The 17,714-nt window shown below is 44.7% G+C and overlaps 1 protein-coding gene across 8 annotated transcripts in view; it reads right to left on the bottom strand.

Moving 5' to 3' along the window:
* Positions 1 to 17,714, bottom strand: part of ST7 (suppression of tumorigenicity 7) — a 157,169-nt gene that overhangs the window by 113,388 nt on the left and 26,067 nt on the right. Inside the window, exon 1 of one of the 8 annotated variants that reach the window (XM_052788977.1) lies at positions 9,645 to 9,721. The exons of 5 other annotated variants lie outside the window; for them this stretch is intronic. In XM_052788977.1, the coding sequence (XP_052644937.1) occupies positions 9,645 to 9,706 (62 nt within the window). In that variant the 5' untranslated portion in view covers positions 9,707 to 9,721. Of the gene's footprint in view, positions 1 to 445; positions 845 to 9,644; positions 9,722 to 17,714 lie in introns of those variants that run through there. 2 more of the 8 variants (XM_052788976.1, XM_052788973.1) reach the window with 2 other exon arrangements.

Below are 17,714 nucleotides of genomic sequence, written 5' to 3'. Positions count from 1 at the left end.
AGCAAATGAGACAGTCTTTTCCTGCTGATTAAATCACTCTCCCCCAGCTCTCACCCCTCTAATGCTGCAGCATTCCCAGTCCCCAAACATATCATCCCAGTAGCGCATTCATTAGAGCGTTTGCAACTCCCGATCATTGACAGATGCGATCTTATCAATTAACACGTTCAAGCGAAACTGCCTTTTTCTCCCCATCTTTCAGTGGCCCGAATTCAGCAGCGCTGACAGCCCTACGCTGCCTTGCTGCCGGCATCGAGAATGCACCCGCAGTTAGGAGGTAGATGCTTCCCCTCCGGCATCTTTCATCCCTTCGTAAACAGGCAAGGACCGCAGCTTTTAGCCAATGACCTACAGCAAAGGGAATGCAAGTGCGGTGGGTACGGCGAGGCTAAAACAAGCCCTATCCTCAACAGAGAAAGGGTGCAAGTGGGATGCATTTACTTACATGAAGATTCAGTGCCAAACATGGCTGGCCCCAGATGCTGCTATTTTAAAAAGGAAAGAAGAAAAAAGAGTGGAAGGCAGAGGGAGTGTATGAGAGTAGGGATGAGACTGCTACGCAGCAGGGGTCATGAAGCCAGACAATGCAGTCCAGGCTATCCAAGCGGCCAGATTCTCCTCTCTCCTCCTCTCCCCTCCTTTGCTCCACACCGCAGACAGCTTTTCCTTCCAACCGCAGCAAAGGTCCTTCTTCAGGAAGCAAAAAGCAGGAGCGTCTGTCTTAAATCCAAGAGATAAGGGCCGGCCAGCGTCCTTTCCGTGATACCGGCAGGCATAAATAGGTAGCAGCCACCAGATACTGCAATCCCCAGCCCCTGCTCTCCGTAAGACAATAGCAGAGCTTATGCATACACTGGATGACGTCAGGACACTGCAAAGACTGACTGCTGCTAACCCAGAGGCTCGGAGGGGGCTTGAAAGGAGCAGAGCAATTCAAATGGGAATTCCTTTGTCACAAAAAGCAGAAGACAAAGAACCAGACATAGATTTCCCTCCGTGATGCTAAAGCCCCCCACCCGGGGCTGTAACGCTAGCAGGAAAATATCTGCTTTGAATTCACACTCCTTTTCTCAGCTGCACGAGATGCAAAGTGTTCCTGTGCAAACAGAATAAATTTCGAGGACAAACGTCCTAGTAAATGCCACTTAGGGCATTTTCAATAAAGGATAACCATGAATTTCTATCAGTAACTCTCGTCATTATTTTTCCTTCAAAGAAAAATTAAAATCCTGGGCCAATCTACACTTCAGACCTAATTTTCACATCAAAGTGCTAGTCAACTCCCTCGTTTACTTCAACCTATTGTCAGAATACACTGTAACAATGCTCTAACCATAATGAATAAGTCACACATCTAAATAGAAAGAAAAACCCCAAACCACACTGATCGCAGTGATAAAAAGGCGTCCTAGCAACCAAGGAAATATTTTCCTTATTTCTTCTTTATTCTTCTAAACCATCTAGATCTAGCGTTTCTTAGCCTCTGCGAGTGCATTTTTGAGTGCTTTGAGCTTATTTTTTTCTGATGCTGAGTAACTAAAAATGTTCAAATGTAGAAACAAAGCCCTAAGCGGGCTCCGTCCGATCCTCCCACAGACAAAAGGAATTTGCCTGTCTTGTGCTGCTGTAAGAGCAGCCAAGCAGTAAGCCAATGGTCAGAAGCTCCCAGACATTGGGGGCCATCCATAGGAATGGCTGTCCAGAGGGGGCAAAACCGAGAACATTTTTGACAGGTCTCACTGAATGAGTATTAGGCAGTTCCCAAGATGGCAAAGACTGAAAAGCACTGCTGGTGGATGAGGAGAAAGGAGACAGACGCAAGTCCATTAAGTGAAGCACTTAAAGAACACCACCGACCCCCATTTCTGAGCTTTTGTGGGTTAACCGTTCCCAAACACTTCTGCTGCTCCGCGTGCTAAGGAGGTTTGTCCTGTTTGCAGAATACGCAATGCCACCATGAGCAGCAGGCTGGAAAAACGAGTAGCACTGGCTGGCAGGACCCGCCACCCGAGGATCTCAATGTGCTTAAGCCATTAGGGAACCAAGCAGGTGTTGGCTGGGGCCACCGCTGCCCTAAGAGCAGGCTGGAAAGCAACATGTGGTTCAGAGCCACGGTGGTCCATTGCCACACCAACCCCTTTGCTCCTGGGGATAGGGAACACGGCCCCAAGCTCACACAATGTGCATGCCCACCAACGTCCGTATGGACCCTCAACAACCCTGGCCCACGAGTGCCATGAGGAAGGAGAGAGATCTAGAGGCTGTAGAGAGCCCGATCTCCTTGTCCTTCCCGTCCCGGCGGGGGGCACCTGCGAGGCACACTGAGCTCCTCTCCTAGTCACCTCTGCTGGAGCAAAACGCTCTTCAGCTGTTTCCCTGCCTTCCATCCCGCACGTTGAACGGTCTCTTCGTGTTCTGCACACACCATGAGAATACTTAGGACCACCAGCCTTTTGGGAGCACTGATCTGCATTTCATCTCTGGAACTAAGGCCCAGGAGAGGCCATACCCTGGGGTGAGACATCTCACAACACACTCTCCAACAGGCAACTTTTATTCTGTCCATCAGTGGACAGGACACCGCTGCACGGTGAGTCGAATCAACCCTTAGGCAATGACTAACCAGATGTCCTCAAATCTGTACTTAAGCACCTCAATTAATGGCCTGGCTGTTCAATCGTAATGAATATTTGCAGTCACATGCATGGATGCTCAGCACCAGGAAGACATGTCCAAATCGGTTTTGACCATAATGCTACAATGACAGTGGCACAAATCCTCTGACAAGGACCGTAGTTTTGCTGCTCTCAGAACTGAACTAGTTATTTTGACTATTCGGAGCCGGTAACACTTCCTTCAGTCAAAACAGCTTGACATGAAGCTGCAGTGCATGGAGCAAAGCAAGTATTCTGGCATGGCTTTCCAGCAACCGAGGCAAGTTCACAAAAGAAACATGTCTATTATGTACCAGTAGGTCTCCCAGCATCTTTAAACAGAAATCTCTGGAACTAAAACCCTAGTGCACTTGTGCAATGGCTGAAGAGTAAGTTTTGCTCTGATGAGCAGATCTGAACTTCCCACAGCATTGTTTCGAAGGAAGATGCAAAACCTCAGGGCTTTCCAATGACATCCTTGAAGGTCTCACGGAGCCCAGGCCTGCTGCCAAGTTCTCACTACGCTGACGCACATAGGCAGTCGAAAAGCCTAAACAACCCATGCAGTATCTGTGGAAGGATTTCATAATAATCTATTTCGTTAGCATTAGTCTTGCCAGGTCAGTGCTTTGCCTTGTCGGGAAGGTGACTCTTGACAGGCCACTGAAAGACCTTCTCTGAAATTCTTTCAAGTCTACCTAAAACACTTCATAAAATGACTCAGAGAAAGTGTTAAAACCTGCTTCTGATCCAGCTCTTGTAAGACCATAACCTTTTAGTTTGCTAGCTGGCTACCAGAATTACAAATTTCTGTCTCCTACCCTGAGTTTTGCTGTTGGTTTATTCTGCAAAGAAGGGTCAACAAATTTAATCTCTTCCTATGAGAAAGTTTCTCTCTCTTATACATATATCTCTCTTATAATGTAAATTAGTGTACAGAGAACGACAAACGAAATCTCCTGCAAGTGTTAGCATTGCTGTGATTTGCTTACAATGTGCACAAGACATTGTTCAAGTGTTAGATTCATTTACAATGTAGCTTCCATACATTTCTCCACAAATCAGCATGAAATACTTAAAGCAGCAAATATATATGCTATTCAAAGCTCTCTCCTATACATTCATATTTTCCAGAGAAAGGGATGTGCTCCCCAACCATTGCCACTCTTGGAGCAAATATTCTTTATTCCTCAGTTTATCACTGCAGAAAAAGAATATACATATTTTACTTTGTTTTGTAAGGACATGTGTGTCTAAACCCTAAAGCATAGTTTGAGTTTTAATAAAGAAGCTGGATAATGAAATATTAAATTTTTATATAGATGTAAAATTCTGCTTTAGAGTAATTTCTCTCAAGCAAAACAGTGCAAGCAGGAAATTTGAGCTACCAACAGAGGTAGATTTGTACACATGCCTTATGCTGGTTCACTAAACCAGAAATCTTTATATTCTCTTGTCACTAGAGAAACATTTCATTTTGAGCTTAACCTCCTTTTCCACTGGAGAAACTCTGGGAATGGGAAACGAATCCATCCCACCTGTGAGGTTCTCCTGTCCTACCACCCTGAGCAGCTCACCTCAACAGGGGAGGTCTCATCTGTCTCCCCTGAGGACAAGGGAAGGGGTCCCACACCTTCGAGTGTCCAGAGGGAAACTAGAGGATAATCTCAGTCATCCTCAAAGATGGGTAAGGATTTTTATTACATTAGTTAAACTTGACTGTACTTTCCAAGTCCCCTGTTATACAAGTTTTTTAATGTCTGAAATGGAAAGTTTTTCAAGACATTAAAAAATTTAATGCATTTAAGGTGCTATTGGAAATCTCTGAGCAACTGTGCAGTTAGTCCACACTATTCAGCAACCCCCAAAAGGAATTTATTTTGCCTCTAGGAACATTAGTTAGCTCCCTCCTAAAAACCCAGCAAGACCCCCAGTCACCCACACCGTGATGATCATCAGCTTCTGTAGGTTTTGTCGGCTCTCGCAACAGCTGCCACACCAATTCTTGATTGACAAAAAACAAAATACTGCAAGGTGTGTTTTCAGGCTCTAGAGAAAAATGAAGCCAAATAGCATCATGTGTCACTGAGCTACAGCTGCTTGGCTTTACACTTTCTCTGGCCTTGTTCTGCTCAACTTTGCAGACCCTTAATTAACTTTAACAGACATCTCTGGTGAAAAAAGTTGACAACATGATTATACCAGGGAGAATCTACCGTGGCGGTACAACTTCAGCTTCTCATCTCACAGGATCACGTATTTAAGGTACAAACAAACCTCCCAAGCAACCAAACTGAACCGAATGACGTCGAGTCCCCGACACAGAGGTGTGAACGATCACCGATCTGCGGGGCATTTTTCCAACAGCTCCCTCACTACATGAAGCCAGTGTCTCAGAGGTGGCACCTCTGGAGTGGCGGCCGCGGGAAGAGGGAGCGTGTCCGGCCGGGAGGGAGGACAGCCCTGACAAGCACTTCCCGGCAGGAAAGCAGGCAGCGGGGCAGGGGTCCCGTGGGGTCCGCTGGCTTGGATTACAGAGCATTCAGAGCCAAGGAAAGCCAATAAAGGCATGTTCCACTGGAAGGACACGTCTGAAGCACTTCGTTTGTGGAGAAGAGCAGCCCAGGGAGCGAGGCAGGCGGCAGAGCCAGGACCACGCCAGGCAGCCCAGACACGGGGGCAAGGGGACCGGCTAGCCAGACAGTGGAAAATATCCCTGAACATCTGAGCTGTCTGGAAGTCCTCAGTGTTCTCCTCATAGCCTGCTCTTATCACCTTTCGTTCGAGGTTTTCCACCCGCATTCCCTCTTTGCGACTCACTTCCCTTATTGCATTGGCACAGAAAGGAAGGAGACTGCTGGCAGAAAAAGGGTCAAGGTCTTCGTCCTGTTCAACATAGACAAAGGATTTTACACCAGACTGATTTATGGACTGCAGGAATGTTTTTTTCTTTTTATTATTATTTGATCTTGTGCTGATTTTGTAAATATTTCTGTGTAGTCCATATTGCATTTATGCAACCCCATTTCATGTAAAAATTCTTTCTCTGCAGCATTTTTAGACAATTAATGCCTAGAACAACTAAGTTTTTTGAGTAAACATACGCATGCGTGCACACACAAATAACAAGACAGACTGAAGAACAAGTTCTTGATTTTGCCACCAAAAAATCTTTTTATGTCTATGTTGGTCCTTATCTGAGAGATGAACTTCAAAAGACAGACTGCTTTTTAAAAAAGAGATACAATGAGCCATAACAGCCAATTATTACGTTATTGCAATGACTTTCAACTTCAATTTTAACAAAGATCTTAGCTTCAGCACTGCTCTGTAGATGATTACTGCAAGCCATTCACTACGGGCAGCCAGAGGCAGCTCCGAGGAGTGCTCAGCAATTAACAGAGGAAGTTCTATGCATTCTGCCTCTCCCAGGCCACCCATCTGAGGCACATCTAGTGGACATGAAGCTCCAGCAGTTATGAAATGGTAGAGTATTACACACAGAAAGCTCTATGTAAAGAATATTGCGTACAAGAAAATAAGAAAGGATTAGCCCAGCTTAAGCACTTAATTCTAGGATATGGCTGAGATTGTGGATGCTAGGCAGGTGTCTAGCTCTCTTCAGAGGGGTAGGTGTTTGCTCCTCGTTAGCCTCCTGATCTTCAAGAAACCCCAAATCTTGGGCTCCTGTGTTCTCATAGGAACCAAGAATTTCTGTAGGCAACAGAGCCTTGAGATACTAAGCAATACGGCATCTACTTCTCCCCTGGTAGCAGCCCCTGGACTCTACTTGAATACCTGAGGTCTAATAACAGGAAGCAACAGAGCGGAAAGGTATTCCCATTCCCTACAACAGAGGATACAGAATAAATCCTCCATTTTCAACAACACTTCCCTTCCAATATTCAGTGTGAGACTGGAAGATAATGCAATATTCTTTTATAAGTGGCAGAGTATAGTTCACCTTCTGTATAGTACTGTCAAAAGATGATGATTCACCTCTTTTTTATTTCGGTTTTGTCGGTTTGGTTTTCAGTTTGGTTGGTTTAATTTTAAACATAAAACTGTTTATCTACCAATATCTAGGACAGTTACCAATACAGTGTGACAATCTACTCACTGTGTGCAAATGACATATCAAATCCAAATTAAATGTGTTATTTTTTCAATAACATCAATCCCCATGGCTCAACAAAGCATATGTAATAGCGTTGTTAAAGTTTGAGAACAGTTTTTGTCCCAAATGCATGCAATTGTGTGATGAAATGGGGCCACTGCTGTATCTGAAAAATATACCAGCAGAACACACTACCTTTTGATATGATCCAAGGAGAACTTAAAAACAAAGGAAGCAACCAATCAGCACCATGGTTAAATTAAATAAATTTAAGTAACCACCTATTTAAATGTGTTTTTAAAAGACTAAAATATTAGAAGAATTAAATAAAAGCATGTATTTTCTACACTGAGGGAAATACCTGAAATGTTTTGGTTTGGGTTTTTTGTATCCTAATATCAGGGTCATTTCCAAGGATCTATGCCCCAGAACTGCACAAAAGGTACACATGAAAGCCTCAAATGTCAGAGTGAACAGAGGTGGATAACAAATTAAAAAACAGATTATAAACAAACTATCAACATTTTTTATGCAACTCTGAGGGACCACAGATTAGGATTAAGGCCGACTCATAATAAACTGCATGCAAACTGGCATCAGAGGGAACATGTGTGCCCCAGAAAAAACACAAATATCCAATTTAGATGCATAAAAAATAAGTCAGAGAGATTCAGAAGAGTAGTAAACATTGCCAACATTGCATTACGAGCCGCATTAATAACGGCTGATCTAATGCCAAAACGTCACGGTTAGAGGTAAGTATGATTGTTGAGAGAGGAAGATCAAATTTAAATTACTTCTCAGTCTGAGTAAACACAGTAAGAACGTTAAATCTGACATTATAAATAGCAATGATTTCATCGTACATACGGGAAAAATTAAGAAGGAATTCTAAGCCTACAAGGGAATATCCACAAAACAACGTAAGAAGGTATCCGAGGAATTTAGCTGTTCACATGAACACGCTCTGTCTGTCCCTGCTTAGTAACTCTGGAACCTGCCAGCCATTTCAACCCAACTTAGCAAGGCACAGGAGAAACAAAGTTATCCTGCGTGCCATGTGACAGCAAGGAATTAGATAGGGAAGAGATAACTTAGGCAGGTCCCTGCTGGATAAGTGAGTGCTGTGTTGAGCACACTCCCCAGCAGACATAAAAGAATCCATAACATAACCATGGGAAAAAATTCAACCAAGAGTTTTATTTGTATTTTCCTATGTGGACACTCATGTGCATAACAGCGGATGAGCTGACATTGCAGCCGTAAATATAACACAACTGCAGAGTCAGTGGGGAAACCAAGTCCACCGGAAACTTTTCACCAGTTCCACTGGACAAAGCTGTAGTCATTTAAGGATTTCGGTTTTCCCAAGATGCAGCATTTTGGTGGTGTCCCAGCCCCTCTTTCCAGGGGTTCCACTCAGCTTCCATGCGTGCCAGCCCTGCAGACTGGAGATGTAAAATTCCTCTCAGAATAAAAAAAGATTCACCACAAAAATTAGTAAATGTTTGGATAAATTGATTATCAGAGCTTTTCTTGAGAAAGAAGAGCTTCTAAGCGTCGATAAAACAACCCAAGCAAGAGGCCCTCCTGAACCTGCAGCTTGATCAGTGTTGGGAATCCCTTTGGGGCACGTTGCTGCAGGCACAGACGTCCATCAGTGAGGCTCAGACTGCAGGCTCCAGGCAGCAAGCCGGGACATAGCAGTCTTATCTGCTGAACACTCAACACCAGAAGAGTAAAACCCCTCCTGGAAATGCAAAGTTCTCCAAATTTAAAAAAAAAACCCCTATGTGGATAAGGGCCAGCCTGAGGAACAAATGTACGGCGAAAAGGAAGCCCCCGCCAAAGCACTTATGCATAGTACCACTGGCTTTTAGGAAAAGTAGGCTCTTAAACTTGACAGACACCTTGGAAATGCTCCTCTAAACAAAGCACTAGAGAAAATGTTAGGCATTTAGTCACGGTAATAGAACACTTACATATACAGTTAGAGGAAAATAAGATTGCAAAGGGTGATGGCACCTGCCCTCCTCATGGCAGTGTCAACTGCACCAACATCCTTCCCACCAGGCACCAGTCACAAAGGAAAACTGCAGAGACTCCCAAGTCCAACTCCATGTGGGAATTCATCTTAGGACATACAGCAGACCTTTACTAGGAGCTCACGGCACTTACTGGTTCACAGTGTTCCTCTCACCAAACCACCGTGCTGCCAAAACACAAAGAAGCCTCAATAACTACGGCTTATGCCTTCTGCCCGGTGATGGTCAATGTGTGACCACCACGGTAGAACCATGGCTCCAGATGGGCATGATAGTAAGTGGCACTGGCAACTTAGCGGCAATTAAATGATCAGACATTAACACTATTCAGGTTTCTCAGAAACCTGGTACTAGTTGTGGGCCTCCCTCTGAGCAGACCACACTGCCCAGGGCCAGAGAACTTGTGTCCCCCCTCCTGGTCTCTCCCCTGGACAGGCGGGTGTTGGTACCCACACAGCTGCTGTATTCCAGCAGCACGAGGAGAGGATGGAGACATGGAGGTTGCAGCTCCCAATCTCCACAACACTCATCCCAGGAAAAGTCCTGGTCAGCATGATTAGACAGCACTGATGTTCTGAACAGTTTTGTTGTCGGTTCAGCAGTTGCCAATTCCAGCAGCACCTATTTCTCTCTGCTGACTACAGAGAGAGTACACACAGAGTCAGGCTTCAGCAGCTCAGATGCAGACATCTACATATGTGTAGAAGTACGTGCCTCCCATGTTTCTGGGAATTTTAGGGGAAGCATACGAAAAGGAGAAGGCTATGCTGAGGTCAGGGGCTCCATACTTCAAGGAAGGAAAAGTAGATTGCTACACTCCAAACCTACCTTGAACTGTGAACTCTGCTATGGGTGCAAGTTCCCCCTGAACAGGTGCCAGACCGCGGCATGATCAAGTCACCTAAAAAGCAAGTGTTCAGCTGAGAGAGGCACCCTCTTCCCTCTTCCCCCCTGCTGCTGCATAGATGTCTGTAACACCAGTGATACCTCAATACTTGGAAGCACTGTGCCACTTCTCTGCCTTCAGTGTCACGAAAGATTCAAGGGCTTGTGTCCAGTACTAGATAGCACATAGAGTTTATCAACTTCATCAGCCCAGGCACGAAGGTCATGCTAAGCATAGTGTCTGCAGATACGCAAAGTGGATAAAATCAGCGGATGTCAATTCACCGAAGAGCAAGTCTCCCCTGCCATTGGAGACGTTCCTCCTCCTAACAAATTTAAGTATGGAGATGCATTCCTTTCTTCAAGTCGAAGGGTTTGTGGTCCTTCTGGCATACCTGATTTGTTTACTTAACGCCACCTAATCAGTTGTCAAACCAGACTGAAAAGCTTCAGCTTGTAGTAGAGCATGTAGTGCATACGGCTCCGCTCAGCCTGCAGGGCAGGCAGCTCGCCTCCCAGCGTCACTCCTTGATGCTTCACGAAACCCATTAGCCTTCAGATGGCTACAGGCTCTGCTTAGTGCTATTTGTTGTCAGTGTTATTTACCCACTTTAGCCTCCGGCCCTGTTTACACTACAGGCAAGTAGTGTTTGACACCACTTATCCTTCGCTGAAGATGGTTTGGTGGGTGGCCAAAACGCAACCTCAAGCACAAGAAACGACTCGCCTTCTGCGTTCGGTTGATGAAGGCTGGCTCTGCACCACCACAGCCATGCCGCAGGACCCCTACGGGCACCCTGAGAGCAGAGGCTCGTGGGTCCTTTAAACTTCAGTCAAACAGCATGAGAAATACATCTTGTGCAAATAGTTTCATCTTTTTTAATGAAAATTCTCAAGAAAATGTATTCCAAAATATATTCCAAAAGAATTCCAAAAGACACAGACTATTGTGCCTTTCTTCAGCTCACATCAAACACTGGAAAGAGTGCACTGGATGAACATGGTCCAGTATGACACCTTCCCTGCTCTCAACCCTCGCATCTCTTTGTAAACTGGTAAAAACAGACTTTCAGGCTTCATTATTTCACTTGTTGCTAACTGTGTGTTTGACTGAAATTGGTGCAACACATTACAGGTAGGGAAAACCAAAGGGTTAAGTACTTTAATAAGAAAAGGGTATGTCATATCAAGTACCCAGCTATGAACACACAGTCTCCCCTGGCATGCCGTGTCAGGTCCCAGGGAAAAGACCTCAGTAGAAAGTCCCACTATGTCTTAATTGTGTGCTCAACGTGCCCCTTACTCCAAATATCTTTCTCGTGTCTGTGCAGAGAGAGTTAAGACTCTTCTGGAACATTGCTTTCATTGTATGCAATAATTGCTTCTTACCAGAACAATTATTTTTACAGAATATATTCTATGAAAAAAATAGTTCACTCGGTTCAACTTCAGCCCTGCATTACAGATGCAAATGAAAGCAACACGTACGTGAATATGTATTTCATCAGCAAACTAACCCTTCACCGACTCTTCATTGCCATTTACTAGCTTGAATTAACATCAATTTAAATGCAGTTAGTTAGATAATAGTTGCTTAAGGAAATGCCAATAACTTTTCTTTTGCTCTGAAATAACATAAAAGATTTAAAAAAACCACTTGTTGAAATGTGCCCTACGTGTCCTTTGATAAGGGCCTGCCCTGACGCAGGCAATGGACAGACACACACTTAACGCTCACTGTGGAAGCCAAAAGGGAACTGGAATATTTTACTTGCAACAGCCACAGTCATAGTTCAGCTCTGCCGCAAAGTGCAGTGGATTTACGTGCACTAAGCTACAGAGCCAGGAGATGTCTCCAGGGCAGGAGCTTTCGGAAGGGGCAATTTCCTGCTTAGCAAGCTGCAGTTAAAGCATTTATTTTCTTTAAAATCTGTCTTTTTAGTTTTTCTTGGTTTATGTTGTTATTAATATTGCCTATTTAAACCAGAGTGCTTCACTAGTTTATAACAGACAAGGACTACTATGTCTCCAGCAGTAAACACAAAGCAAAAACAAATCAAATACAAACCTACAGGACCAAGGGATGGATAGTGTGGACAGCCCCCTTGCAAAAAGTCACGGTGAAGTGATAAATCACCCTCTGAGGATGGTTCAAACAGAGCAAGACAGTCATGTCCATAGATCTTTACTCGAGCCAAAATACGAGTTACATGAACCGAATATAGCACGGTGGCCGCTTGTTCCACCTACCCGGCCACATCCAAGCCCAGGTCCCAGCCCTGCTCTTCCCAGAGCTGCCCCACGCCTGCCCCGCGCTTCCTAACCCAGAGCTCTGCTGGACCAGTGTTTGTCCCTCCCCTTGGGGAGCACCCAGCCCTTCCCAATGCACAGCCAAGTCCCTCCTCTTCTCAAGACCATAGAAAAACCTGCATCTCTGCTCTCTCCTGCCTTGCTCCATACCTTCTGCCTGAAGCCTCTCCTAAATCATCACACAGAAGCGCAGGTTGCAAGGGAGTCCGAGCCCCCTGCTCCAGCGGGGCCAGCTGCCGCAGGTTGCTCATGGTCACATCCACCTGGGTTTTGAATGTCTCCGAGGACAGAGACTGCACAGCCTCTCTGGGCAACCTCCTCCCGTGTCTGACCACGCTCAGAGTAAAGAGTGTTTCCTTTCTTTGGACAAAATTTCCTGTGTTTCAGCATGTGCCCGTTGCCTCTTGTCCTGCCACTGGGTCCCACTGGGAATCCAGTCTGTGTATCCAGTCCACCTCAAAGGCTGCACCTTCTCCTGGCCCAGACTGCACCATTCCTTGCAATCTCCCGATCAAAATACCCTTCCATCTCAGCCAGAGGTCCCTTGGATGAAAATAAGGGGACAACAATGTGCACAACTTATTTAAATAATGGCATTTAAAGCAGATGTCCATATAACTTGATTCTTTTTGTTGTCCGTTTTCTAAAATCAGAATATCAAGTTTTTTGTACATGCCTTTGGAATTAACCTCAAATTGAAACTCAGCCTTAACAGTTGAATATTCTTCAGGCTTCTGTAATTTGTCTAGGACTATTCATGCAAGAAAAGTATTCTGTCCATCACTGCATTTGAGGTAAAAAGAGATATAATAAAGTCAGCAGGTTTTAAGGAGCAGGAAGCCTGGATCTGAAAGCACAACATAGTGCCTTCTCCTAATGCAGAGCTACTGAAGCATAAACATAGATCTCTGTGAGGAACATTTTATAGTGAAAACTTTAACAAAAAATCCACGACTTCTACCAAATTAAGACCCCAATAATGCTAATGATTAGACTGAGCTATGTTTAAGAGTGTATAAAAAATAGATTTTAATACATTAATAAATACTAGTGGTAAGCCACAGAAAGTATGTCTTTGCTTTCCCCCTTTTAGCATCTTAAAAAAATTAGAAATTGCAATAGTAACAGGACTTTTTTGCAGACCTAATAGTATAGAAGTAACTCTTTCAACTGCAGTCTAAGGAAAAAAAACATGCTGTGATGACATGACTGAACATTTCCATGTCATCAAGCCCAATGAAAGAGATCGTGTCAGGCAGTTCTGAAGCTTCTGCAGATAAAGGAAGCTCATTCGAACCTTTGATTTCCCAAATCAAGGACTTTTCCATAATGTACTTTGGGGTATTGCACAGTAAATGGGCTAGATAGTAGTTCAGAAACAAATAATGGTTTATGTTTTTTTAAAAGTTACAATGCTTTTTATTGTTTCTTGAAAATAATCCATAAATCCGTACTTCTTACGGCAATACTGTGGCATAATTTCATTGCATCTGCAGAAGCCAGCTACGGATTTCTGTATTTCTCAGCACCAGAAGTTCACAAAACTATGCCTTTAGAGGGTCTACTAGAGCTGTTTTATGATCCCCTTCAGTTGCATGCAGTTGTGCCCCGGCACTGCTACCCTGCTTTCAGCAGCCACATGCTCACTGAACCCATGTGAGCCTGTGCTCCTTAAACCCACCTTTTGGTACTCGCTCTCCTGAGCGGCATGTGGGGAACCAGGTCTGGGAATAGACCTGGCTGAGCAGCACATGGGGTAGAGCACACGGCGAGACCAGCTGCCCACCCGTGGGAAGCTGTTCAAGGGAGCACAGTCACCACTGACCCACGGCCACCTCTGCCACCTTTACTGGTCTGTGGGATCAGAGGGTTCCCATTACCTGGGATGCTATTACTGCAGCGAATGTTGTGGTCATGATCAAGCTCACTAAAAACACAGCCTTTGGTCACCTTTGCACCTCCTACATACCAGACCAGCAGATCTAACATACTGTTCTGCAAACAGGCAGAACTCAGCTTTTGGATAAAATAGCCTTTAGATACCAACAGACTGCATGTGTAAGCTATGCTTTTAAAAAGAGTACAGTTCTTCTGGGAAATATAAAACATCCTTTTTCATTTCAATGATGGTTGAAGTGATTTCTGAATAAAGTCTGAAAAGAAATGTAAGGTTCTCTAGATTTAAAGGTGCTGCTTAAATGGGAACAGAGTGGCGCCATCTCAAATGACAAGAGTTAGTCTCAAGGCACGAGGTAGTTCAGGGAAATGAAGCACAGTCCTGCAAAGGTGGACCCAGGGCAGTCTCTGAATTCCCACTGCAGAGGGAGAGCTCACCAGGCATCTTTCCCTCATTCTAACTCTTTTGCCTTTTTATCTATTTATCTATTTATTTATTGTATAGAGTTTGCTGTCTTCAAGCTGCCAACAGGACCTTAGGAAGGCTTTTGCCCTGTCAAAGTCTCACCTAATTGCTCCTACACTCAAAGAGAAACCATTTCTCTTTCCACTTCCATCCCACAACTCTCAAGACCTCTTTCCACAACCTGCACAACTGCTTAGAAAATGTTGACAGCAGAGTGCAGTGAGCCTCCTGGTGCCACTCCTACCTCCAGACCCCTACCCTGGGTAGCAGCTTTCCAAGAGCTCCAGTACGGTTTCTATTTAAAAGCTTCAGACCCTGCCAGAAGGAGCTGGGCTGTCAAAGTTCACATCGGTGCTCTCTACACAGTACTCAGATGTGTTTCTGCAGTAGTAAGTATTAGCTCTCCCACGTGGCATGTACCTATCCTTTATGCAGACATGACTGAAGCCTTACACAAGTCCTCCTCCTTGTGCTCCTGTTCCTCACTCATTTCTAGTCCAGACACAGCAGCCTTCTGACTGAGACAAGGAACTAGTGACCACTCCAGGAACGGGGGACAAGCGCCCACCTTGCCAGGGTCCAGAGATTCCCCATCAACCACCATCACGCACTCTACCCCCAAAAAACCGCTCACATCATGAGCCTCCTTGCATGCCTCAGAGCCCAAATCCACTGCCCCAGAGTGGACTTGGCTATCCCAGTTTTTCCAAATCCCTGAATCTTCTTTGGTAGGGAGCTAAAACAACTACCTGTAAGTTGTTCTTATCAAAGCCCACCTTCACAGGACTTAACAGACAGCAAAAGTCTTGTCTGAGAAATAGCAGGCTAATGAAAGCACTATGCAAGAGACTGTCTAGTGTCATCACAGCAGTGCAATACAGAGCCCTTTCCAGCAAACAGTGAAGAACTCAAGCTAAACATCGCTGGCTTGCTGTGTAGCAGTGATCCACACGACAGACCAGGGTCATTTCCCAGGTCAGCCAAGGGTTTCACTGCTACAGGAATGTAGTTGCATTTGCAACACCGTTTTACCTAAAATCTTTATGAGACTGCAATGGAGAGCTGCGCTTCAAGGTCCAAGCTCTGCTGAAAAGCCAGAGACCCGGCAATCAAAACACACTGCAGAGAAGAGACAGACTTAGGACAGACTGAGGAGTGAGCACACGAGAAGAATGGCAGGAGGTGGGAGAAGGTTAACAGAGTAACATGGCAGGGAGCGTCATCTGTCCCCCCCTGTGCGGTCACGGCTGCCTGAGCCACATCCTGTGACCGAAGAGAGCATCAACAACAAACCTCCTCCGAACCAGCACGGCTGTCGGAGGAATTTTCCCACAGTAAAGATCACATTCACTGCTCCGTGCCAGGAACAATATTGCATTGTAACGTCCCCAGGATTCCAGCAGATGGAAGAAAAAACATCCAACCTCAGCCGTGAGCAAACTCCAAGAAGCGGCTGCAGTCATGAGAAGCAATGCTCTTTTGGCTGCACTACAGCATGGCAGGTTTTATACGTGTTGACCACATGGCGAAGCACAGTGACATGAACTCAAGTGAAGAATGGAGACTACATCTTTATATACCTTAAAAGGCTAACGATTAAACAACCAAGCTTGACCTTACCTGTAAATTCAAGGGAAAGCTGAAAAAGGACAGAAACCCCCAAGTATTAGATGAAAACAAGTATCTGAACCTTAAGGATGTATATGACCAAAAGAAAAAAAAAAGAAGAAGAAAAAGAAGAAAAAAGAAACAGAAACACTAAAGAAGAAAATGAAGTGCTTGCTTTACTTGTACAATCTCACAGATCTGTCAGTGGGAAGGGAACATGGTGATGGCCATGGAGACAACACTGCAAGCTTCACTGTTTAAAAAAAAAAACAACCCACTAATGTTTCAAAATATTTTTTCAGGGTTCTTTATTTAATTTTCCCTAACATGTGGCAAAGCTTATGTTCTCTTAAGAATTAAGACTCTTCTTCTTATCTGTAACGGTCACTGTTATTTTTCTTCCTACACATTTTTCAAGTAATCTTTCTCAGCATTCGTATGAGAACAGGATTTCACAGCCACTCTGTTTTTCTCTCAGTCTGGGACTGTTCTATCTTTCTCACAATACTTACAGCAGGAAAGCAGTAGCCTCCACAGAGAGGAAAGCATAAATTATGCTATGACAGGTTTATAAGACTAATTCTATTAAGTATCTCTCAGTAGCCTCCTATTCACTGTCTTCCTAGGAGAGCAAGAAGGGATTTTTCTGCTGGCAGCCCTTTCAACTGTATCAACGTATTTCATGGAAGTGCGCGAATTCCAATGACACTTTGTCAGAGAAGCCCAGACAGGCTTGCAGGCCAGGAGGAACAAGGAGGACCCCTCAGAGCCCCCTGGTCAGAGCACTGGCCTGGGGTAAGACAGACCAGAGACTTGACCCTATTTAATGACCAGATGCATTCAACCTACCTTTTTTCACCTCAGATCACTGCGAGTCAGGCTTCGATCGAAGCATCTTCCCCCACAAGACTCTGCTCTGGACAATTCAACTGACTCGGGGCCGGGCAAGGCAGAGATGGGAAGCGGGGTGCCCGTGTCCTGAGATGCAGACGCCAGCACCCGCAGCCCAGCCCAGCCCGACCCACTTCCCAAAGGTGCCTCGTGTTTTCTTGAATCATTTCATGGTGTTTTGTTCGGGTGTGCAGAGAGTCCAGAACACCACTCAAAGCTCGTTCCATTTCAGTAGGACCTTTATATGCATCTTAGTTTCGTCCTATCTACTGCCACTGGATTTTTATTAAGAAAAAAAACCACCCCAACGTATCGCAGACAGAAAGAAATTACGGCCCTGAAAGGAGCAATGCTATCAAAATCAGCTATATCATGTGCTCTGCATGTGATGTATTTTTCTCTCAGTCATCCTTTCATGATTGTTTATTGTCCTGTTCTTATTGTCTCAAAAAACATTTCATGCCTTACCTACATGTATTTATTTAAATATTGGTTCAGCTGTGTCACTGAAACTCTAGAAACCCAAGTATCTTTTTCAAAAGTTAATGAGGAACTTTATTCAAGTACCACTGGCTTTCCTAGAAAGTCACATCACTTTTGAAAATAGGATTTACATGTCTGATGATGTGGAAGGAAATTCAGAACAACTTCATTTTGGAGACATTAACCAGTCCAGTAGCTCACCTGTACCACTGACCCACACCCACATCGTTTGTTACCAAAGTCTCTTATCACTGATATTCAAGTGAATGCTGCAGAGGCCAGAGAGGTCTGTGTGTTAACGCCTGTATAAATCATACAAACTCTGAAGGTCTAGGATTAAAACCAGAGGCTGAAGGATG

The sequence above is a fragment of the Harpia harpyja genome, chromosome 6, assembly GCF_026419915.1.
Source record: "Harpia harpyja isolate bHarHar1 chromosome 6, bHarHar1 primary haplotype, whole genome shotgun sequence".
Classification (NCBI taxonomy): Eukaryota; Metazoa; Chordata; class Aves; order Accipitriformes; family Accipitridae; genus Harpia; species Harpia harpyja.
This window is presented reverse-complemented; position numbering and strand designations above follow the sequence as displayed.